At 42.4% G+C, this 24,657-nt stretch overlaps 1 protein-coding gene across 1 annotated transcript in view; it reads left to right on the forward strand.

The window, feature by feature from the left end:
• SLIT1 (slit guidance ligand 1) overlaps nt 1-24,657 on the forward strand; it is a 364,458-nt gene that overhangs the window by 65,536 nt on the left and 274,265 nt on the right. Inside the window, exons 3-4 of the mRNA XM_069754045.1 lie at nt 4-75; nt 2,558-2,629. Coding sequence (XP_069610146.1) covers nt 4-75; nt 2,558-2,629 — 144 coding nt within the window. The remainder of the gene's footprint in view (nt 1-3; nt 76-2,557; nt 2,630-24,657) is intronic.

Below are 24,657 nucleotides of genomic sequence, written 5' to 3' on the forward strand. Positions count from 1 at the left end.
CAGGCAGCTGATGGAGAATCAGATTAGCAGCGTGGAGCGCGGAGCTTTTGACGACATGAAGGAGCTGGAGAGGCTGTGAGTGCTCGCACACCATTATCTTCACTGCCTATCATGTCACTGCGCTACCTGCAGATCTACACATCTCGTATTATTCCACCGTCCATCCCATGGGCACCTGATAATACAGGGTATGGGAGGAGCTGTGCACCATGGCTGACCGGGGAGGACACCTCCTGTCAGGTGTATGGGGTCACTACTGACCTGCGGCACTCCAGCTCTTGTGCAGCATATTCTGACATACTGCTGGTGTTGGGAGTTTCACATGATCTGTGTTATCCCCGTTACATGTTCTGCATTCAGCATTTGCCGCATTGATTTCCCCACACAAAGCTCTTTTCATATTAGTAATGTAACGACAGAAGTTACGGAAGGTTCCCTGTCATCCGGATGGAAATGGCGCATCTGTCTGCAAGATGCTGCTGTGCCGCCAGATAACAGCACGGACACGTGGACGTCACAAGTCATTCCTGCAATTGTATTAGTCACAGAACATGAGATGGACGGTCCGAATAGGAGGGAAGTGTGGGGAAAAGGACTGGGGTACAAGAAGGGCACATGAGAGGCACAGACACACGGACAGAGCGACAGACAGACAGACAGACAGACAGATAGATAGATAGATAGATAGACAGAGCGACAGACTGATAGATAGATAGATAGATAGATAGATAGATAGATAATAGATAGATAGATAGATAGATAGATAGATAGATAGATAGATAGATAGAAAGATGATAGATAGATAGATAGATAGATAGATAGATAGATAGATGATAGATGATAGACAGATAGATAGATAATAGATAGATAATAGATACATAGAGCGACAGACTGATAGATAGATAGATGATAGATAATAGATAGATAGATAATAGATAGATAATAGATAGATAGATAATAGATAGATAATAGATAGATAGATAGATGATTGATAGATAATAGATAGATGATAGATAGATAGATAGATAGATAGATAGATAGATGATAGATAGATAGAAAGATGATAGATAGATAGATAATAGATAGATGATAGATAGATAATAGATAGATGATAGATAATAGATGATAGATAGATAGAGCGACAGACTGATAGATAGATAAAAGATAGATAATAGATAGACAGATAGATAGATAGATAGATAGATAGATAGATGATAGATGATAGACAGATAGATAGATAATAGATAGATAATAGATACATAGAGCGACAGACTGATAGATAGATAGATGATAGATAATAGATAGATAGATAATAGATAGATAGATAATAGATAGATAATAGATAGATAGATAGATGATTGATAGATAATAGATAGATGATAGATAGATAGATAGATAGATAGATAGATGATAGATAGATAGAAAGATGATAGATAGATAGATAATAGATAGATGATAGATAGATAATAGATAGATGATAGATAATAGATGATAGATAGATAGAGCGACAGACTGATAGATAGATAAAAGATAGATAATAGATAGACAGATAGATAGATAGATAGATAGATAGATAGATGATAGATGATAGACAGATAGATAGATAATAGATAGATAATAGATACATAGAGCGACAGACTGATAGATAGATAGATGATAGATAATAGATAGATAGATAATAGATAGATAGATAATAGATAGATAATAGATAGATAGATAGATAGATGATTGATAGATAATAGATAGATGATAGATAGATAGATAGATAGATAGATGATAGATAGATAGAAAGATGATAGATAGATAGATGATAGATAGATGATAGATAGATAATAGATAGATGATAGATAATAGATGATAGATAGATAGAGCGACAGACTGATAGATAGATAAAAGATAGATAATAGATAGACAGATAGATAGATAGATAGATAATAGATAGATGATAGATAATAGATAGATAGATAATAGATAGATAGATGATAGATAATAGATAGATAATAGACAGATGATAGATAATAGATAGATATATAGATAATAGATAGATAGATAATAGACAGATGATAGATAATAGATAGATAGATAATAGATAGATAGATAGATAGATAGATAATAGATAGATCAATAGATAGTATCAGGATTAATGGGTGTAAAACTCCAGATATTCCCTTGAATGTCCTCATGTTATAGTCATCAGTGCAGCCAATCCTCGTGAGTCATCACTGTCACTGACTTCTTTTGCCCGTTGTATAATGTTTTGGCTCGGAGTGACGGAGCCTTTCTCCAGCATTTCTGGCCCCCCGGCCATCACTGAGGATCCTGGGTGCGGATGATATATACCCATCAGGACAGGTGTATGTAATATATCCCGGGCGGCCTGTGGATCTGATCGCGCTGCCTGCAGTGATGTCGCTGTGTGCCGGGCGGCTTTGTGACGTTCAGGTGACAGTTACATTGTGGTCCTGGGATTAGCGCGGCCATATTGTAAGCACACTGACGGTGGGGTATAAAATGGCATCTGATCGCCTGTTTTTTGCTTCCCTCCTTTTACTTTCAGGCGCCTTAACCGGAACCAGCTGCACACGCTGCCTGAGCTCCTATTCCAGAACAACCAGGCGCTCTCCCGGCTGTGAGTACCTCCATTACGTCACTGCACATTACAGCTATAAAAAGTGCAAACATTCCGCTTCCTTTATGTGATTTTTTTATCTGTCAATATTTTTTGGGAATGGAGACACCAATTTTGAAAAAGTACAGAACAAAAGAAAAAAGCATAAACCGATCAATAAATTGCTGGTGATTTCTAATATGTTTCTGAAATTCTGTTGCCCTTCGTTTTTCCAATCCACGGCCATTGATATACACTTGGATCTACCTCTGTGTTTCTGTATTAGTCTTGTGATGAGATACGGAAAACCCACATTAAAGAGTAATTAACTAATTCTTTCATTTAATTATTGATCAGCCTTTGAAAAATAACGAACGTTTGGAATATATTTAATTTCTATATATTGCCTCCTTTTCTTCCAACCATTATGGTGCGGTGCTGTTTTATCTGCCCAGTTCATGCTCCATTAGAATCTGCTTTGAACTGCTGCTAAGCAAGAATAAGTACTCCATTTACACTGGAGTACGGGACTTTGCCTGTCTGAGCCTTTATCCTTGATTCTCAGACAGAAAAAGTCTGGTGCACAATGTTTTAAATGATGGAATTTCTGCTGATCTGCAGTAGAAAGCAGATTCTTAGGGAGCTTGAATCAGGCAGTTAAAACAGCACCGCGGCAAAATAATGATATGGATGAATGTTGTGTCTATCTATCTATCTATCTATCTATCTATCTATCTATCTATCTATCTATCTATCTATCTATCTATCTATCTATCTATCCAAACATTGCAAAGGCTGATAAATAATTAAATTAAGAGAAAAAAAAAAAGAGTTACTCTTTAAATGACTCCCCTCGTGTTCTTTACCAAGCTGTACATTGCATTTCAGGGTAGGAAATGTTAATTTTGCTTCAGTGATGCCCAAATCGGCAGGACGGCTAATGACATGTCGGATCAGAGAACCTATTTCCATTGGCTTTCTCAGCTGCCGCCTGACATTGTGCACACAGGATGACTTGCAGAAATGAATGCGACTTATGGTGGAGTCACTGACCCATTGTGGAGATTGCACGGCGCTTGATTTTATGCATTTTTTTATAACGAGGGTCCATTCTCCCGGGGCATTTCCTCTGCAGAGCCATTTCGAGGGAGGTCCACATGCTCTTTGCCATGTTTTCTGATGACTGTAGTTTTGTGATATTTACCTGTGAAGGATCGAGAATTGTGATGGATACATTATTCTGGACTGATTTGTAAGAGGAGTAAATGGCGATATGGAGTTAATATTGGAAGGGTAGACAATGTATCATGAGTGCAGGAGACCCTTCTCTCCGCTCCTTCCATAAATCCTCGGCCTGCCCGCACCGGTCATTGGGGTCTTACGATGCGCCGAAGTATCACCTGTAATCCGGTACCGGGATTGTCGCTGTGTTATTAGAATAATTAGGAGTTACAGCTCAGTCTTGGTGGTTTCTTTCTGTATTTCTCAACATTTCCTAATCCGCCATAATAAGGAGTCGTGCTGCGGAGACGCGTGATGATGCCGGAATTATCTCCATGCCTTAGAGTGAGGATGAACGATCAGCGTTTGTCCTTCGCCGCCCTTATTATGGTGTTTTGTCTCATTCGGATGAGACTTTCATGGAGATTTATATTGGTGGATTTCCTAACTATTGTATTTTTTTATCCCACTTCCTCCTATGATGGCGCCGTGTGACAATGACTGGTGATCATTTGTGAGTGATGATGCGATGAGATGGTCCCAGAGCTGTGGACCCACCGACCATGGCACTAAGTGAATGATTATGACATTACAAGCACTGGGAATAGGGGGCATCTCCGACCCCCTGCGATAGTGATCACCGTATTTAATTGCGTCTATGTCTACCAGGATCCCCATGTGTTCTTCATTTTTCACGCTCTTGCAAACTTACGGTATATGATAATATAATGCGCAGACGGATGAGACCCTATATTTTGCAGGCCAATAGGTCATCACAATGCACATTTGCAGCTGCTTTGGAGATGACAGCGGCCCCCTTATCGGATCGGATGTGGGGCAATCTGTTTGTTGGCACTGCTGCTCCCTGGTTATTATGTGTCCTGTGTAGTTTGTGGCCTCATATCTATGCTCAGTCTTCCTCATTTTATGTATTTTATTGCTTTTCATCTTCTTCTTGCTTGTTAGTTTTCTCTTTGATTCAAACTCAGGACCTGTGTTATTTAGGCAGAAACACTAACAGTGAGCCCCAGGTTGTACTGCTGTATATGAGAGAAATTTAAGCTGTTATTACACATGGCTGTATGTCATATGCATGTGTGCACTGGCGAACACAGACAGAAAAGGGCTCCTGTCAATATATAGGGTATCCTTAGCAGCTCTCACTCCATCCATTGTGTTTGTGGTGTTCTGGCTTTTGCTGTGTCCCATCCATGGTTTACCAGTCACAGCTCTGTACATTTTGTAGTGATTGAGTCTGGTCCTGCAGCTCCTTTCCATTCAGGTGAATAGAGGACTGAGCTTCAGGACCAGACTCAGGTGAATAAGGGACTGAGCTTCAGGACCAGACTCAGGTGAAAAAAGGACTAAGCTTCCTGAAGTTCAGTCCTTTATTCACTGAGACTGAGACTGAGCTTCAGGACCAGACTCAGGTGAAAAAAGGACTGAGCTTCAGGACCAGACTCAGGTGACAAAAGGACTGAGCTTCAGGACCAGACTTAGGTGAATAAAGGACTGAGCTTCAGGCCCAGACTCAGGTGAATAGAGGACTAAGCTTTAGGACCAGACTCAGGTGAATAAAGGACTGAGCTTCAGGAGGAGACTCAGGTGAATAAAGGACTGAGCTTCAGGACCAGACTCAGGTGACAAAAGGACTGAGCTTCAGGACCAGACTTAGGTGAATAAAGGACTGAGCTTCAAGACCAGACTCAGGTGAATAGAGGACTAAGCTTTAGGACCAGACTCAGGTGAATAAAGGACTGAGCTTCAGGAGGAGACTCAGGTGAATAAAGGACTGAGCTTCAGGACCAGACTCAGGTGATTAAAGGACTGAGCTTCAGGACCAGACTCAGGAGAATAAAGGACTGAGCTTCAGGACCAGACTCAATCACTACAAAATGTACAGAGCTGTAACTGTTAAAGCATGACTTTGACTAGCCTTCAATCATCTGACCAGTGTGGGTGCCTGGAAACCCTCCACGATCTGATATCCTAAGGCTAGGCTGTCAATATCAAATAAATCCTCTTCAAGGGATTATTTCCATCTTCATAACTTGGTGTTGTTGGATAGTTCTTGTAAATACAAGTAATTTCACAATTTACAGCTTGTTAAAATTTTCAGCCGTTTTTGAGATATTAACACTTTTTCTTTTGTTAAAAACTCGTTGTCTTGGAAACCAACCACCTCTGCTAGACAAGTAGAACGTTCACAGTGCTTACAAGCTCTTTTCTTTTAATCTTGTAAGCGCTTGACTTGGATCCCTGAAGCGTGCTGTTAACGTCTAATGCCAGCCATTTTCAGAACAACGCTTACAAGCTAGACAGCAGCGGTGGTCGGTTTCCCAAGACAACGAGCTGTAAACGAAAGAAAAGTGTTAATATCTCGGAAACGGCTGAAAATTTTTACGTGCAGTAAACTGCAAAAGTGCTTTTTTTACAAGGACTATCCGCAAATATATTAATCTATAAAGCTGAGAATAACCCTTTAAAGTATTGTATTGCATCCATTACAATAAGTCTTGGCTCAAAGATCTACAGAATGTCTCTAATTGGGCAAATATTTTCTATTCTCAGGAAAATGTGTCCTGTTTGTAAATTTTGGCTATAAATGTAACGTCGACTTCATAAGTAGAATTAGGAATGCCGGAATGGATTGGTTACAATGTAAGTATGGCTTTAGGTTCCGCTCCATCCTATGGGTGGTCGGTCTCTTCTTGCTTCCTTTCCTTGTATCTTTTTGTGTCGTCTGGAAAGACCCAATGTGAGAGGTTCATTCAAGCCTCCGACGACGGAAATGTAGCTCGGATCTACCCTGATACAAAACCAAGTCAGCGACATTAGTGATTTGGAGAAAGCGCGATCTTCGCAGCCCTCCCACATTGTTCCCCGGCCATTCTCCACCGGCTTTGAGCTGCTCAATGACGGCCGGGTCTTTAGAAATCGCAGGGCCTCTGCTGTCACTTTCTGCCTGTTTTGATCTCTCCTAAACACCATAATTAATCCAATTGTAACAGGGAAAAAAACAACAGTGAAGGAATGTTAAATCTGGCTCAGTCCGCCCTCTAAGCTGACATCCATAGTAAATAAGAGACATTTACATATATTTATCATGTAACGCTGTATGGTGGGTCTGCCGCTCCGAGCAACAGATCCCCGGTCCTGCCATTTATAAATATCAGATGTCAATGTTTTTCTCTTCATCTTCCCACGTTCTCAGCATTATTGCATCTTTTGGGGATTTGAGTCTTTTTTTTTTTTTTTTTTTTTTTTTAATTTGGAAGAATTTTTTTTTTTTTACATAAAGAAAATAATTTTATTTATATGTGAAGACTTTAGTTTAGACGTACTTGTTTAGTCCTGAGTCATACACCGTGTGAGTCAGCTTCTAGCTCTCTCCAAAAAAAAAGTCTTGGCAGATAGGTAATGATTCGCATTGAAATATATAAATTTAATGACACTGACAATGGCCATAGCTGTGTGTTAGCTTGTTTTCTGCTTCCTATCTTTTCACATAATACCTGTAGAAAAGCCACGGACTTTGATGCGCTTAAGCTGAAACGTATTTTGGTGGATATATCAATCTACTATGTGCAGGAAAAATTCCTGATTCTCATGATCTGTAATGGACCATGGCACCTCTTTTGAATGGGAGATTCCTCTTCATCAGTGTTCTCCCAGTACTATAGGTGTGGGGACTTTCTTTACCTAATTTCCCAGCATACATTTCGTCTGGCATTGTCCAATATCTTTTCTTTTGTCTTTAACTGAAAATCCATCTCTTTATTAGGAGATCAGGAACTGACAGAGTCCGACCCTATACAGTGTAGAAATACAAAGGCCCACCCCCCACTTCCTGTAAAAAGACAAAGACTTGACCCATTTCCTGTCAGGAGACAAAGACCATTCCCCACTTCCTGTCAGGAGACAAAGACCCTCCCCCACTTCCTGTAAGGAGACAAAGGCCCACCATCACAAACTGTAGATATTCAAAGACCCACACTTTCTGTTGAGAGACAAAAGCCCACCCACACTTCCGGTAGAAAGACAAAAACCTGTTCCCACTTCCTGTAGAAAGACAAAGACCCTCCTCCACTTCCTGTCAAGAGACAAAAACCAACCCACACTTCCTGTTGATAGATAAAGATCCATTCCCACTTCCTGTCAAAAGACAAAGTCCCACGCACACTTCCCATTGATAGACAATTACCAGTCTCCACTTCCTATCGAGATACAAAGTCCTGCCCCCCCAGTTCCCACTTCCTGTAGTGAGACAAAGACCAGGCCCCACTTCCTGTAGTGAGACAAAGACCAGTCCCCACTTCCTGTAGTGAGACAAAGACCAGTCCCCACTTCCTGTAGTGAGACAAAGACCAGTCCCCACTTCTTATAGTGAGACAAATACCAGTCCCCACTCCCTGTAGTGAGACAAAGACCAGTCCCCACTTCCTGTAGTGATACAAATACTACTCCCCATTTCCTGTAGTGAGACAAAGACCAGTCCCCACTTCCTGAAGTGAGACAAAGACCAGTCCCCACTTCCTGAAGTGAGACAAAGACTAGTCCCCACTTCCTGTAGTGAGACAAAGACCAGTCCCCACTTCCTGAAGTGAGACAAAGACCAGTCCCCACTTCCTGTAGTGAGACAAAGACCAGTCCCCACTTCCTGAAGTGAGACAAAGACCAGTCCCCACTTCCTGTAGTGAGACAAAGACCAGTCCCCACTTCCTGAAGTGAGACAAAGACCAGTCCCCACTTCCTGTAGTGAGACAAAGACCAGTCCCCACTTATTATAGTGAGACAAAGACCAGTCCCCACTTCCTGTAGTGAGACAAAGACCAGTCCCCACTTCCTGTAGTGAGACAAAGACCAGTCCCCACTTCCTGAAGTGAGACAAAGACCAGTCCCCACTTCCTGTAGTGAGACAAAGACCAGTCCCCACTTCCTGTAGTGAGACAAAGACCAGTCCCCACTTATTATAGTGAGACAAAGACCAGTCCCCACTTCCTGTAGTGAGACAAAGACCAGTCCCCACTTCCTGTAGTGAGACACAGACCAGTCCCCACTTCCTGTAGTGAGACACAGACCAGTCCCCACTTCCTGTAGTGAGACAAAGACCAGTCCCCACTTCCTGTAGTGAGACAAAGACCAGTCCCCACTTCCTGTAGTGAGACAAAGACTAGTTCCCACTTCCTGAAGTGAGACACAGACCAGTCCCCACTTCCTGTAGTGAGACACAGACCAGTCCCCACTTCCTGTAGTGAGACAAAGACCAGTCCCCACTTCCTGTAGTGAGACAAAGACCAGTCCCCACTTCCTGTAGTGAGACAAAGACCAGTCCCCTCTTCCTGTAGTGAGACACAGACCAGTCCCCACTCCCTGTAGTGAGACAAAGACCAGTCCCCACTTCCTGTATTGTGTCTTGGTTTCTCTACTGCTAGCGATAGATTACACTGTGTGAGGGTATGTGCCGACGATCCAGAACTGGCAGCGCTTTTGATGCAGCGCATGTTCGCCATGTCCAAAGCGCTGCCGTCTATTGAAGTATGCAGCGTCCAACTCGCAGCGTTTACTGATCGTCGGCACGTACCCTGATAATCTGTCACATCTTGCTGGCATGTCAGATACTTCTCTCTTCCCTATGACACTTCTTGGTTGGCTTACTTAACACCAAAATTGGCAAAATGAGGTCACAAGTCATCAATAAATCTGCCATATTTTTCACTTCCTATAAACCGTGCTCTGCTCATCTATAGCCTCATGTAGAGATTTTATAAGTATTATGGATCTTTTATCATAATTTCATCAGAGCATGAATTTCTCACCTGGACGTGGTCAATATCAACAGCAAGGAGCCGCTGTCAAAGGGAACAATATTTAATACTGACAATTAAAAGGGATGTTCCAGAAACAATGTATATCAGCACCCAACCAAGGGATAGATCAATGTATGATTGATGAGGCTCTGACCCTTGAGGTCACCATGAGAATGGAGCACCCAGAGTCCCTTTTGTGAAAGAGGTGTTAGTGAGCATGTGCATCCATCACTCCTACTGAAAGTCGCGCATGCTCATTAAGGCTTTATTCACAGTGGATTTTCTTTCAGCCCCTCTCATGCTGGGTGGGGTCCAAACAGTCAGACCCCCAGTGATCAGAAATGTATTACCTATGCTGTGGATGGGTGATGGATAAAAAAATATTTGACAACCCATTTTAATATGACTATTTGATATTAAATATTTATATTGGTACTTTCTCCAGTTTCCAGACATACGGTTTTTCTAATTCACAGTGTACCGGAGTTTTCCCCTCCAGTTTTTGCATGTGCTCCCAGCTGTAGATAAAGTCTCTTTACGGACAGTAAATAAGCCGAGGATATTACCGATTTCCTCAAAGCCCCTTCCCTGCTTTTCTCCCACTTCTGTCGCTTTCTTTTACTAGATGCTTTACAAGCTGTGACACTGGTAATAAACGTAACGTAATAATCCGAGACAGATGTTGCAGTCCATGATCTTTAGAGCCTCCTTACATTTCATCCTCACGTTACCCCGGGCATTGCATTTCATCCCACACGTAGCTGATATTATCGCTCGTAGGCAGGACGCTGGCACATCTCCTTTCCATGTGTTTCTATAGACATTTGTTATCTGAGATGGCTTAATACCAGCGCTAACAAAGCGGGCTGCCTAACAGATAATAATAATAATCATCTTTATTTTTATATAGCGCTAACATATTCCGCAGCGCTTTACAGTTTTGCACATTATCATCGCTGTCCCCAATGGGGCTCACAATCTAAATTCGCTATCAGTATGTCTTTGGAATGTGGGAGGAAACCGGAGAACCCGGAGGAAACCCACGCAAACACGGAGAGAACATACAAACTCTTTGCAGATGTTGTCCTTGGTGGGATTTGAACCCAGGACTCCAGCGCTGCAATGCTAATCACTGAGCCACCGTGCCGCCCTAGATGAGAGGATGCAGAGAAAAAAGGAAAAACTTGACTACAATATTACATAGTAACATAGTAACATAGTAACATAGTAACATAGTTAGTAAGGCCGAAAAAAGACATTTGTCCATCCAGTTCAGCCTATATTCCATCATAATAAATCCCCATATTATCTATCATTTTTTGTTATTTGTGATTATTATCATTTGTCCTGCTATAAATAGTGCTGTTTGTCATATAGTGACTCATTTACATATTATTGGATATAGAAAAATGAGGAATGAGCTCTCCTTGCTTCTATGTAGGAACAAAACATACAAAAAACAAAATGAGCATATGCACTACTGTAACTAAATATGTAAATAGCAAAAGTGCATTTAAAGGGGATATCCGAGACTTTACAAAAAAATGTATCTAAGCACTAACAGGCATGTAATTGTAACTACCCTACCTATTTTGCCAGGGCACCATTCTTCCCAGTCACAGACCGCTCCTGCCGGGGATTCAGAAGCCTCTGCTAATGTCACGTCTACAGAGCGGAGGCTTCTTTTCCGGTCCGCTCTGTTGATGGTGCTGGTCTCCGACGTAATTTTGATTGACAGCCGGATCCCCCCTGGCTAACTGGTGGACCCGGCTGTCAATCAAAGTGACCTTGGAAGTACCAGCCCGTCGCGTCAGCAGAGGCAGCTGAATCCCCGGCAGGAGCGGTTTGTGATCTCTCCGTGCCGGGGAGAACAGCACCGTGCACAACAGGCAGGTAAGTTGCAATTTCCTGCTTGTTAATGCTTAGATACATTTTTTTATTTTTTGTAATGTCTTTAAATATAACCGAGTTCTTAGTAAACACTGTTTTTGATACAAAAATAGCATAAAAGCCGTCCCACCAGCGTCAAGGTAACCCTATTCGGGACGGTCCTACACTGTCTAATGTTAAAACCTTACCATGTGTCAGAAGTGACCTGTGTGAATAAGAGCAGACAGAGGAGCGGGTCCCGAGATCTGGGCACCTCAGCCTTGGGAAGTAATGTCCAGCTCAAGGAAGGGAGGCCACGCTCTAACTTGCACAAAATGCAAAAATCAAAGAAAAACACACACGTTGAGCTGGAGTCTGACTTGCTGTACATGCAACATCTAAACGCATCTTCACATTGGCCATAAAACAGACAAAACCTACAAAAAAAAAAAATGAGCATAAACCCTGTGTAAATAAATTGGTAAAAAGTAATAGTGCATTTAAATAACGTTTGTAGGAAACTGAGGAACCTCAAAACCGGTGGGTGCCAAATCCGACTGGTGAAGAACAGCAAACCGTAGAAGAGGACAAGGATGTGAAGCGACACAACCAGCCGGTGAATTAAAAACTTCTATAACCATTAAAACTTGTGGGTCCATACAAAATACACCTTGTATGGATCCACATGTTTTAATGGTTACAGTATAAATAAGTTTTTAATTCATCGACTGGTTGTGCCGCTTCACACCCTCTGCTATAATTGGATATACTTACTTTGGGCATTGTAAAATATATTAAAGGGGTTGTGTCATCATCATAGATTGGTACAATTGCAAAGTGTTTGTAAGAAGAAGCAACTGTACAATTTACCTCCTATTAAAATCCCTCTTTCATCTCAAAATTGGATGGATTCTTATCTCTTTAGTTTACCATGCAGTCTATCTGCGGTGGCTGGTTTGCTAGGCAAGGAGCTCAGCGCTTACAAGCTCCTTTCCATAGATCTTGTAAGTAGTGAAGAGCGAACGTGCTCGGATAAAGTGTTATCCACATGCTTGGGTGCTAAGCGAGGGTCTTCGGCGTGCTCGAATAATATGTTTGAGTCCCCGTGTTCTCAGTGATTGATACCTTTTAATGGCTAACTGAAAAGATGGTAACAAATTGCAAGCTTTCGAGACTACACAGGTCTCTTCATCAGGCATCAATTCTCTGCCTGATGAAGAGACCGGTGTAGTCTCGAAAGCTTGCAATTTTCTTTTCAGTTAGCCGTTAAAAGGTAACAACCACTGAGAACTCTCAATTCTAAATATTTTGCAAAAACTTTGATGACTTCCCTGCAAAATTCATCCTCTATTTTGTTACTGATATTGGGTAACAATCAGTCCGGTGGAAAGTATTAAGTAACTTTAAAAATGTTATTAAATTCTCTTTTCTTAGGAAATAATGGCCTTTGTACATGAAAAGAGCAATCTGTTGTTACAGGCCGCGGTGAAGGTTAATGTTATGTCTGGGGTCTGTAGGGACAGGAAGGAGCCGCTGTCACGGGGGATCACTATGGCCACCACGGGGGATCACTATGGCCGCCACGGGGGATCACTATGGCCGCCACGGGGGATCACTATGGCCGCCACGGGGGATCACTATGGCCGCCACGGGGGATCACTATGGCCGCCACGGGGGATCACTATGGCCGCCACATCATACTCTGCTCCAAAGTTTTTCAACTATGGGTAAAGTTAATCCAGTCTTCCTTCAGTAGCGATCACTGCACGTTTCCGTGTATATTAGTGCATTTTATGATTCAGATTAATATATCAAGATCCATTAAGAAAAAAAGAAGCTGTGCACCCATTCAATACATGGAGATATATCGGGATATTCTTTTGGAGGGCTTGATGAGTTTAAGGGTCCGTTCAGATTACGATAAAAGGAATATCCCACCAGATAACGTTTTCCATCCTTTACGTCTTTTCAGAAAGACCCAGTGATAAATCACAGACATAACATGCGGCTAAAGGAAACCATAATGGAAAAGACAGAGATAGCAGAAGGGAAGAGCGGGGGCCTAATGGCTTGTAATGCTGCCAGCGTAATCGCTCTTGTCTTCTGGTGGATCATCTGGTTGTGAATGTATAGCAGGTCGGAAAACAGCAGGACCCTATAGTAAAAAAAAAAATAAAAAAAAAGTTAAAAAAAATAAAATAAAATAAAACCAATGCAACAACACAGCTGCGCACCACTGGCTGGAGGAACGCATTGAGGAATGTGCGCGAAGGAAAGGAACGCCTTATGGTCACCGTGGCTAATCAGAGTAGCATTCCTCTTTTTATTCCTATTGTCTTTGTTACAATATTTGTCTTGTTTTCGACGGCCGACAGAGCCGAGTCCTCGCTGTGCTTCCCAAAAGGCTCAGCCGGAGGGAACAGCTGAGGCACCAGACATTGGAGTCCCAACGTTCTGCTCCCCCGGAGCTCGGCGGAGGCGCAGGGATCTCCTCTCCTTCCATTATCCCGCGTCCCGCTGGGTATAATTAATGCTTTGCCCTTCTTGGTATGTCGGTTTGTCTACTCGAAGCGCTCAAATGGGATGGAGGGAACTTGGGAGAAAGGGACTTTTTAGGAAATGTTATTTGGATTATTAATCATACTTCATTCATCTTCTGCGCTCGTTCATCGCCAGATTTGGAAAGGCTTTACTAGTCGAGGGAGGTTATTGTCAGGAAATAAACGGCCTGTGTGTTTTTTTTTTTTTTATTGCTTAGACGCTCTGAATATTTTATAAGCTCCAAGTGTATTGTTTCACCGCTCCGTTACCATTTTCATATCAGGCAGTAAAGTGCAAAATGAACACGGCTCTGACTATCTAGGATTTCATTTTTCAGCAAGTTCATCTCATGTATTTTTTGGTTATTTTTTTTGCAGACTTTCGAAATCCAAAAGATGGAGAAAGTATTAGGGGGATTTATTATGATTGGTACTGGAATTGTGACACATTTTCGGGGGGGAATTAAACAAAACTGGGATTTTTTACACCAGTGTTGTTTCAGGGTCCACCAAGGCCTCATTCAGACGTGACGTACGAGAAAAACGGAACAATTAGTTTGATCAGAGTCTGAGTTTTACTCCCGCGGGAAGTGAAAAAAAAGTTAGCTTCTCCACATTCTTCTTTCTAACAGTTCGTGGGATCCCATTTTTTTTTTTTACAGATTTTGTCGATTTTGATCGGAGAAAAATCAGATATGTCTCAAAAATTTTCCGCGGACCGTCCAGTCCATGAAAAATCGCAGACATGTGAATGGCCACATAAACAATCACAGGTATGAGTGCCATCCGGGAAAACCACTAATGTGCCCGGACGTGTGATAGAGGCAGTGTCAGAATGAAGAACATTGGGCCCCCCAGAGGATATGATTCTGAGGGCCCACCTTTCTCCCCCACTCAAGAGAGCCATAGCAGCTGCAAGATTTGCGCTATGAACTCTCCTGAAGGAAAAGGCAGGGCCCGCCGGAGGATTCCCCGGTTATCTGGTGGGCCAGTCCAACCCTGCATAGAGGCCATAATAAATGCAGCATAAGAAATATCCTCTAGTCGTCCACTGTCGTGGAGTAATTAATTATATTGATTCTTCCAGATCTCCATCCACTTTTTCAAAAGTTGTCAGAGTTGGCGTAAAGAACCTGAAAACTCACGATATTTTAGGAAAACTATGCGTTCTTCTCTATACCAGTTTTCTGGCATAAAAGACCCCTTTTAATTAAAGTTGGGGCGTCTCTTTAAAAGCATTTTGCGGCACTTATATTTTGTTGGATCCCCGGCATTTATGACATGAAACTTTTTTTTTTTTAAAACGGTTGCACAAATATGATGCAAAATCCCTCCAGTATGTGAGTCCTGTAAAAAGCGGAAAATCAATCGGTTCTAGACAGAAGTCTAAAGATGCGCCAAATGTATCCAACATTAGGAGAATATTCCGCTGTATGCTTAAAAGGGTGATATGAAATGTTTTTTTTTCTAGAAACAGCTCCACTTATGTCTGTGGTTGGAAACGGTATTGCATTTTAGACCATGCACTTAAATGCAGCTATACCGGGCACATGAAAAATCAGCAGCACAAACAACCATTCAAGTTCTGTAAATATATTATTATTCAATAATATATTTATATATAGATTTTATAGTTTTATTACTATCTATTTATTGGTACCCGGTCAACATTGGTTTGTTTTATTAATCTAAAGTACTGTAAATGTAGACACAAATCCGGGTGCTACAGACTATCATTTCATAAGAAAGAACGTTTCTTTGTGATCCTGAAATTGGATCCATTATTGAGGAATCCGCTCCAACATCATCAAACTTTAACGAGTTATAATCACCCTAAACGCAGTTTTTATATAACGAGGAAGCAACACAATGAGACGCAGAATCATTGTAACTTTTTGCAAGACCACATTGTTTCTTTTTTTTTTTTTAATTGAGTCTCCTGGTAAAAAAAGAAAAAAAGAAGAAAACTTTACTACAAACTAAAATGATCTAAAGTCAATGTATCAGGGACATGTTTGTATCTGGGGAAGCGGCAGAATGCGTGAGCGGCAGAATGCGTGCCAACGTTAATAAATCCTAATGATAATAGAACTACAGATCGGACATCGGGTACAAATCATCAAAGAGCCGAGAGATCCGGCAACGTAATCCTAGAAATATTTAATGCCTACGGTCATGGAAGCATCTCTAGAATATGGGAAACTCGTAGGAAGTAATTTTTTTTCAAAACAAATGAGAAAAAGTTGATTTTTTTTAAAGACTGGAACTAAATAGGATGAAATTGTAAATATTCCAACTATCTCTCAGGATATGATACAAGCGGATCCAGCAAGTTAAAATATGTGCTGGAACTGTCTTGATTCTGTAATCTGGTTGAACTTCACCAGCAGTCTGCCAGCACTATAGGTACTAGGACTTCCATCTCATTCTTCAACATGCATTACTCCATCTCTGTCCAATAGATCAAAGCCAGCTCCTTTGTTATACCAATATGACATTTGACAGACAGGAGAACAGTAATAGAGGGGGAAATATCTTACTGTTACTTTCGCCCTTATGCTTTTTCTTAGCTTACTGTGATCTAGTCAATGGAGGTGATTTCTTTTGGTGCACATATCAGAATAATATGTGCAGGAACAGTCCGGTTTCTCCTGCTCTTTAACTTGCCATGCACTCCTATTGAGTTGACAGTCTATCTTCAGCAATATTCTCCCAGCACTATCAGTACTAGAACGTCCTTCTCCTTCACTTCTCAATATGCATTTCTCCTATTTTGTCTACTGACTGGACATGGAAAAATACTGACGTCTGAACGAAGCGTAATAGGTATGGGGGACTCCGGACAGAGAAGGATCCATCTTGCTGACTATCTGTGATCCATATGTTCTCACTGGAGATGAGGAGCCACCCGAGGAGTCCGGCATTGAGAACACAGGAGCGTTGGGCCGAGCTTTGTCTTCCTTTGTATGGGGGGGATAGATCGCTGGTGGCCCAATGATCGCTAACTGATGTGTATGGGGGTCCACGTCCCTCTATGTAAAGCCTCTACGCCCTAAAATCGAGACATTATACGTCACACATGGGAACAGAGGAAAGGCAGGAGTGAGGAGAGATAGAAAGAAATAGACAAAAAATAAAAAGTTGATTAAGGATCGATATTACAAGGAGCCGATACAAGACGTTCATTATTGGAGTATTATACAATGTTGCAGATGATTGATACATGATAATTCTGCTTCATCGGCATCATCACCATCATCGCTCTCCCGGTTGATCTCTTGTCTCCTAGTCATCAGGCGTTGAGCGCTACGTGGCGGTACAGACGCCCCCCTTTAATCGATGGGGAGAAGGTGAGAGATTGAAGTGCGAGGACAGGGGGGGAAACGCATCATTAGGATCGCTTCCTCTGGTTTTTGTCCCAGGGATAAAGAGACAAGAAAAGTGATGAAATGGTTTCGAAGCCGCCGTGGAAGAAGCCGCCATCTCCATGGTAATGCGAGGGGTTTAATTTGGACTCTCGCCATCGGTCAGTGACTTTCTGGTGATTAGTTAGCTCGCCTTGGGGACTTGGCTTGGTTTCATCCCAATTTTGTTTTTTCCTTTTGTATTTTTCCTCTCCCTCCTCCCCGCTTTTCCTTCTCCGTCCCTTTTTTTTTTCTATCAGCGAGAAAATGACGTTGAGCGAAACGGCGGCTCCTGAGCAAACATGGCAGAGAATAGTCAGACTGGTGAGAAACTGCTCCAAAAAAAAGACTCACTGACTTCTGCCATAAAGATTGATCTATGGGGCGCGGAAGACTCCGGCCCGTTACATTTTACCTATTCATTGGGCATAATGCGAGTCCCGGATCCTTATCATGGGATTTCCCATTTCTCCCCTCCCCCATCAAATACCGAACTCATAGTCTATGGCGTCCTGTCCGGTGCTAATCGCAGCTGTCTTATTACAAATTGTGCTGCCGGCTGGAGGGCAGGGGGTGAAATCGGATCCCATTCCCTGCTAATTATCCCAGTTGTAAGGGGGGGGGGGGGTGCAGAATTCACCAATATTTGTCGCGGAGGATAACCTGTATCTGCAATCCAAATGTATCACTGTCATCTTGCAGTATCATGGGAATAAAAAAAAAAATAAAAAATAAAATTAGTAGTATTTTTTTAATTTCATGGTTCCCATTTCGATATACGGACCTAACGGAGGGGCCACGTATGATATTTAGCTTCATTATCTGATCCCCAGCAGAGCCTGAATCCATTAGGTGATTGCCAGGCTGGATATCAACAATTACATCTCGTGTCAAGAAAGTGAGATTAGGGCATGTTCACACATCGCTTTTGTTTTTATGCTTTTTTTTTCTGGGGGGGGGGGGGCGTTTAGTGCAATGCCATGGAGATCGGAAATGGGGGAAAATTGCAGTAAAAACACTGAAAGAATTGTCAGATTGCGTTTCGTTAAATAGCCCAAAGAAAAAAAAACAGTAATCTCTACGTAAATGAGATTTTAGAAATCACTGTACAATGATGCTTTTTTGGGGCAATTAAAAAATGCACAAAAAAAACGTAAAAAAAAAAAAAAAAAATACTTTATGAAAAAAAAAACTCTTTCGGAAACGACAAACTCATACAAAAATTCCCCAAAGAAAGAGCGTTTCCTCTTGAAATACTCGACGTGTTCGAACACCTCAAGGTGAATCTGCCATCCAAGGGTCTAGAACTGTTAATTGTCCATTGTAACAATCTGTATCAGAAATGTGTTTGAAATTCGCCCCCCAAAAATCATAAACTTATTTTTTACATTTTTTTTTTTTTCATGTGTTTTTTCGAGAGGTCAGATCTTACAAATCTCTATGAAATGTTTTCTGGTGTCATTTCTAGCAAAATCTTTCATCCCGTGAAAATAAAAGTAAAATTTTTTCCAACATTACGTATCAAAATGTATAAGATTAAGAGTACTACGTTTTCATTGAAGAATGATTTGCTCGCGCTCCAATGGCTGATAACAGTGAATAACAGAATGCATGAAACTGCACAGACAGAGGCAAGTTGGATTTTACTATCCCCTTAAAGGGAATGTGTCCATAGGATCAACCCTCCTAAGCCACCTATATGGACATGTAGGTCATTGGAAGATGAATAAAATGATACCTTGATATCAGCGATCCGATGTTTTATTCCTGAGAAATCCACATTTTTCTTAATATGTAAATGAGTTGTTAAGATCTATGGGCGGGACATAGATCTCTCTGATTTTACGTGAAAGGTGGCATTACCAGTGTGAGACATGTAACGACTGACAGTCTGCTCCCCTGATTTACAGATCTCAAAGCGGTAATGTCCACTTTCATGTAAAACACCCTCTAGAGGCGGATTTTCAGGGAAATCTATGTCCCGCCCATAGATCTAAACAGCTCTTTTACATATTAGGAAAAATGATGGATTTCTCTGGAACAAAACATCGGATCGCTGATATCAAGATATCCTTTTATTCAGCTTCCTATGACCTACAGGATCATATGGGCGGCTTATCAGGGTAGATCCTACTGACAGATTCCCTTTAAGAAAGAAAAGTTTCCAGAAACGAATCCATTCGATCTTCATTCTATTCATAGCCTTTGCCCTAGGTGACGTTTGCTTCCCCCTCTTCTATCCAATCTTTCCAATCTGACTTTATTTTCCTCTTTGCAACATTTTGCTACAAATAAGTAACTTTCCGCGCTACATAATTGTTATAGTAGTTAAATAGCATTTTAAGGGAGTTTTTTTTTTCTTTTCGATACTTTTTTTTTTCACCATAATTAGACAGTTTTCCTATAGGGCAAGTCTCCGGCGCGCCCCTCCTGGTTAATTGAGGGGTACATAAGTCATTAACTTGATTCCAGGATTTTAAACAAGGGCCGGAGCTGATATTTCAGTAAAGCGTTACTGATGAATAGTCGACCCTTTGACCTCATCTCGAGCGGGGGTTTAATTAAACTGTCAGCGCCGGACAGACAGACAAAAGGGGCCGGGTTTTGTCCCGGCCGCCAGGACATTTTCTTTGAATGAAATGAATAACTGTTAAAAATTGATCACTCTTTGCTGCAAAGCAAAATGACAAAGGATTGGAAGTGACCTCAGGTCCCTCCAGCCCCGGCGCTTTCACACGTCTCTAAGTAAACTACACAGATTTCTCCCGTTTTGTTTTTTTTTTCTATTCTTCTTTTATAGGAAAACTGTCGCACCCCCCTCCTTCCCCTCCCCTTTAATAAAAAGTTCCATTATCTCCCGGCCATAAATCCAGCCGCATATCACCGTCCCTGGTAACTGGAAGCCCGACTTGACGTCTCATATTTGTGAATTAAAAAGTCCGAACACTTAAAGATGGAGGTAGAGTATAGCCGAGCCGACAAAGGAGGCAGAACGAGCCCGAGCATGTCTTGTGGGAAGTGAGAAAATATAGGAAGCGCGATGGATCAAGAGGAAAAGCGAGGAGGACGGAACAAGAAGTGGTGCGAGATCCCCACCCTGATCAGCACCAGGCAACGTAGACTTGTTCCACCTTTTTCGTCGTTAGATTGCTCTGCAGATCAGACCACGCCGCATCTAACAATATATTGCATGAAAATCGAGGAGGAACGGAGCAAGAAGTTGTGCGAGATCCCCACCCAGATCAGCACCAGGCGACGTTGACTTGTTCCACCTTTTTCGTCGTTAGATTGCTCTGCAGATCACAGACCCCGCCGCATCTAACAATATATTGCATGAAAATCGACAGCGACCAGATACGTTGGATTTCATGATCCCATTAAGAAGGTGATGTTTTTTTGGGGCTGTCCTTCCCAAACATTTACCTACTTATTTATTTTGGTTGTTTTTATAGTGCCGCCGCTGTCGCTGTCCTCACAGTCTAAGTTTCCTGTCTTTGGAGACATGGCTATTGGACCCTGGGCAAAAAAAACAAAAACATTTTGCTGCTCGGGAAAATATAATTTTTAATGCTCCCCCTCCATGTCTGTATGGAGCTTGTGCACAGGGCACAGTCATGGGGAACAGAAAAGGGCGAAACCCCAAACTGTTCCCATAATGAAGGAAGCTACAATTGTCCACAATGTCTTGTGCTGAAGATTAAGATTTCCCATCACTGGAGCCGAGGGTCCGAGGCCGCCCCCTGATAACAGCCCATAGCATTATCCTCCTCCACCATCTGTGGACAATGCAGTCAGGGGGTAACGTCCTCCTGGAATCACCAAACCCAGACTCCTCCATCAGACGCAGATACAGATAGTGTGATCCGTCACTGCACAGAACATATCTCCTCCAGAGTCCAGTGGTGGCGGCTTTACACCACTGCATCCGACGCTCGGCATTGTGCTTGGTGATGTACGGCGCAGTGTTTGTGCTGATCAAGGATTGCAGTTATGAACTCTGTGACTTTTATTCAGTTTACGACTCGGCTCGGTTCCTGTCGGGAATCCTTGTGTTGTGGTCCCTGAAATCCCATGATCTTACCCACAATTTAACCTTCGAGTGATGCAGTTTTGCAAGGTGCACACAATTTGGGGACTGCGCTGTTTCCCGTCTTCTGTGAAGTTTCCAATGATATCATCCGCTGCCTTTCTGTATACAGCGGTCCATATCTGGGAGGGAAGGTCCATGTGTCAGTGCCTGGTTCTTGTCACCAGGTTCTTTGATGGACAATTTGTCTCTTTCTGCCCCATCAGACGTCTCTGACGGTCAGCGACTGCGCCTCTTCTTCCCAGGTACAGGGGATGTCATCCGTTTTTCGGTCCGGACCCGTTTTCGGTCACCCTGAGCGGAGGAGACCCCCGCCGCGCTCCCACGCGGAGACACATATGAGGGGCAGATGTTGATGCTTTCATTGTTTGTGGTCTTGTCCTTGTTTACATCATCAGCGAAGAAGGCAAAAAAAAAAAAAAAAAGCTGAAATCAATCCGGGTGGGACGGGAGGAAGCAATGCCGGAGATTCTTCTGTTTTGCAGATTTCATGCAATGACTCAGGGATGAAAGAGCCGTGAAGGAGAAGTAATGAGCTGCTGATATATATATATATATAGCAGACGTGAGAGGTGCAGCCGCCAAGGTCAGATATTAATACTCCGATAATAAGGAGGCCTGGAGGACGAGCTGTCCATAACTGCGGCCTCGCTAGGTTCACTAATGGTCCTGATTCCTTCTCGTAGGCATCGTTCACACATTGCATTACAGCCCTCGATACCTTTTATATGGAGTCGTAATAATGTATTATGTATACCCCTCCTCACATGTAAAGCGCCATGGAATAAATGGCGCTATAATAATAATAAATAATAATAATATTGCTAAGACTCGGCGCAGTAAAGCATTGCAGCCGCGGAGTAACATAACGCCGCTTATGGCGTCATTCCGCCGCACGCAAAAGGTCTATTTCTTCTTGCTATGTGTCCGCAGGGACTCGTACCGGATCCTTGTGTCTGGTCTATTGCTGTCGCCCAAGATGAGCCGCATTTGTGGCTGTTTTATGCATTCAGCACAGTCATCTGCATTTTAAAGGGGTATTCCGACTCCATTACATTTTCTGAAAATAAACACCTTGCAAACCCCTTTTAATTTTATGTCATTACTTTCCCGCTCCCCGACAGTCTCATGTTGACGCCTTAGTGGTGTTAACTGCAGGGATTGTTCGCAGCGGTCACACATCATTGCTGGAGCCGCGCAAAACTTTTCAAGTGTACTTGACAAAAACGCAGGAATGTACATGATGAATCGCAACATTATTATGACCCGTATTCTGCATTTTTCACCATTTTTCTCCTCTGCAGGTTCTATTTCTAATTTTCAGTTGTCTCCGTTCTAGTTGGTGGAGATCAGCACACAGGAAAGCAGGAGTAACTCATGTCTATCTGTATCTATCATATGTTCAGAAGCAGCATGGAAGACATTATGCAGCAGTACTGGCCAGTGTAGCTGTGAGTCCAGCTCTGGGATGACATAAACACTTGCTATAAAGCAGCAGCAATTCAATACAGCAGTACTGAGCAACAGTGAGTCCTGCTCCGCTGTGAGATAAACACTTATTATAAAGCAGCTGCATTTGAAGGTATTATACAGCAGTACTGAGCAGTGTAGCAGTGAGTCCAGCTTTTTGATGAGATAAACACTTACTATAACACAGCAGTATTGAAGACAATATACAGCACTACTGAGCAGTGTAGCAGTGAGTCTTGCTGTGGATGAGAGTAAACACTTGCTAAAAAGTAGCATTATGGAGGCATTATGCAGCAGTACTGAGCAAGTGTAGCTGTGAATCCAGCTCTGTGGTGAGATAAACATTGGTTATAACACATCAGCATTGAGGCAAATATACAGCAGTACTGAGCAAGTATAGCTGTGAATCCAGCTCTGTGGTGAGATAAACTCTTGCTGTAATGCAGCAGCATTGATGGCAATATACAGCAGTACTGAGCAAGTGTAGCTGTGAATCCAACTCTGTGGTGAGATAAAACACTTATTAAAAAGCTGTGATCTGTCTTATTCTCCCTCTGCCTGTTTTCACACTCTCACAGGTAGCTATAATTTGATTCCTTGGTGACCTGACCGTCCCTCTTGTTTTAATCAAGAAATGTTTGAGCTGATATTTCAAAGTGAATGATGAATTCAGGAGGCAGGAAACGAGAAGTGGCTCATAAGTGGATTAAGAGGCCAATTTCCCCTTTGTGATATATTATTAAGTCTCTTAAACTCACTTTTACTATTGATTTAAGCACGATTTTCAGAAACGACAGTGACCATTTAATGTTCCCCACTATGACTCCTGCTGCAGCAATAAATCTCGTCACACTATCTGTCCAATACTTGCTGACCGCCTTCGTTCCTCTTCCAAAGTGTTGGATTTCCAAACCTGACCTACATGATCATCAGTATCCGTCAGGTCCGTTTTTGGAAATACAAATATTGCATTTAGTAATTAATTAATTGGAAATTGGTGATGGGATGAAATGAGCAATATAGCTGCCTCTGCAGGTAAGCCAAAGAACCGAGCGAAGCGACACATCTACCACCCCAGATAGGAGACGACGGAAAACAAATGTTCCGTGAGCTCAATATTTACCGAGGACGTTGGGTGGGTCGGCATCTGGAGAACGTGTGTAAACAGGGGGGTTTGTTGGACCCAAATCCATTGCAAATGAAATCCAATTGTTCTTGTTGGCTTCATGGAGGAACTGTTTGTGAGCGTGACGTAGATGAAGGACTGCGGGAAGGATCTGGATGCTCATCGGTGGCGAGATGGAAATTCTGTATCACAAGAGAAGAATGCAGGGGCAGCAGCGCGGTCCATGGCCGGGGAGGAGCCCATCACATGTATCTGTGTCCCGGGGAATAGACATAAAGGAGGGGAAGAGGAAGCTCCTCTTCTGTATTTTCCATAAAGGACCCCATTATAGATTTTATATTGAGGACAAGGATGCGGACTACTTAGCGGATCCATCCAGCGCCCCTCTGCCTGCATACAGACACTCCACTGCACAAGTCGCCATCATCGTCCTCATTCATTATGGCTGCAAGCATCGAGCCCATAGGAGATGGACCAAGCAGATATAGGCACGGGGACATGGGATGAGGGTGGACTGATCAC

This window comes from Ranitomeya imitator, chromosome 2 (assembly GCF_032444005.1).
Source record: "Ranitomeya imitator isolate aRanImi1 chromosome 2, aRanImi1.pri, whole genome shotgun sequence".
NCBI classification, from domain to species: domain Eukaryota; kingdom Metazoa; phylum Chordata; class Amphibia; order Anura; family Dendrobatidae; genus Ranitomeya; species Ranitomeya imitator.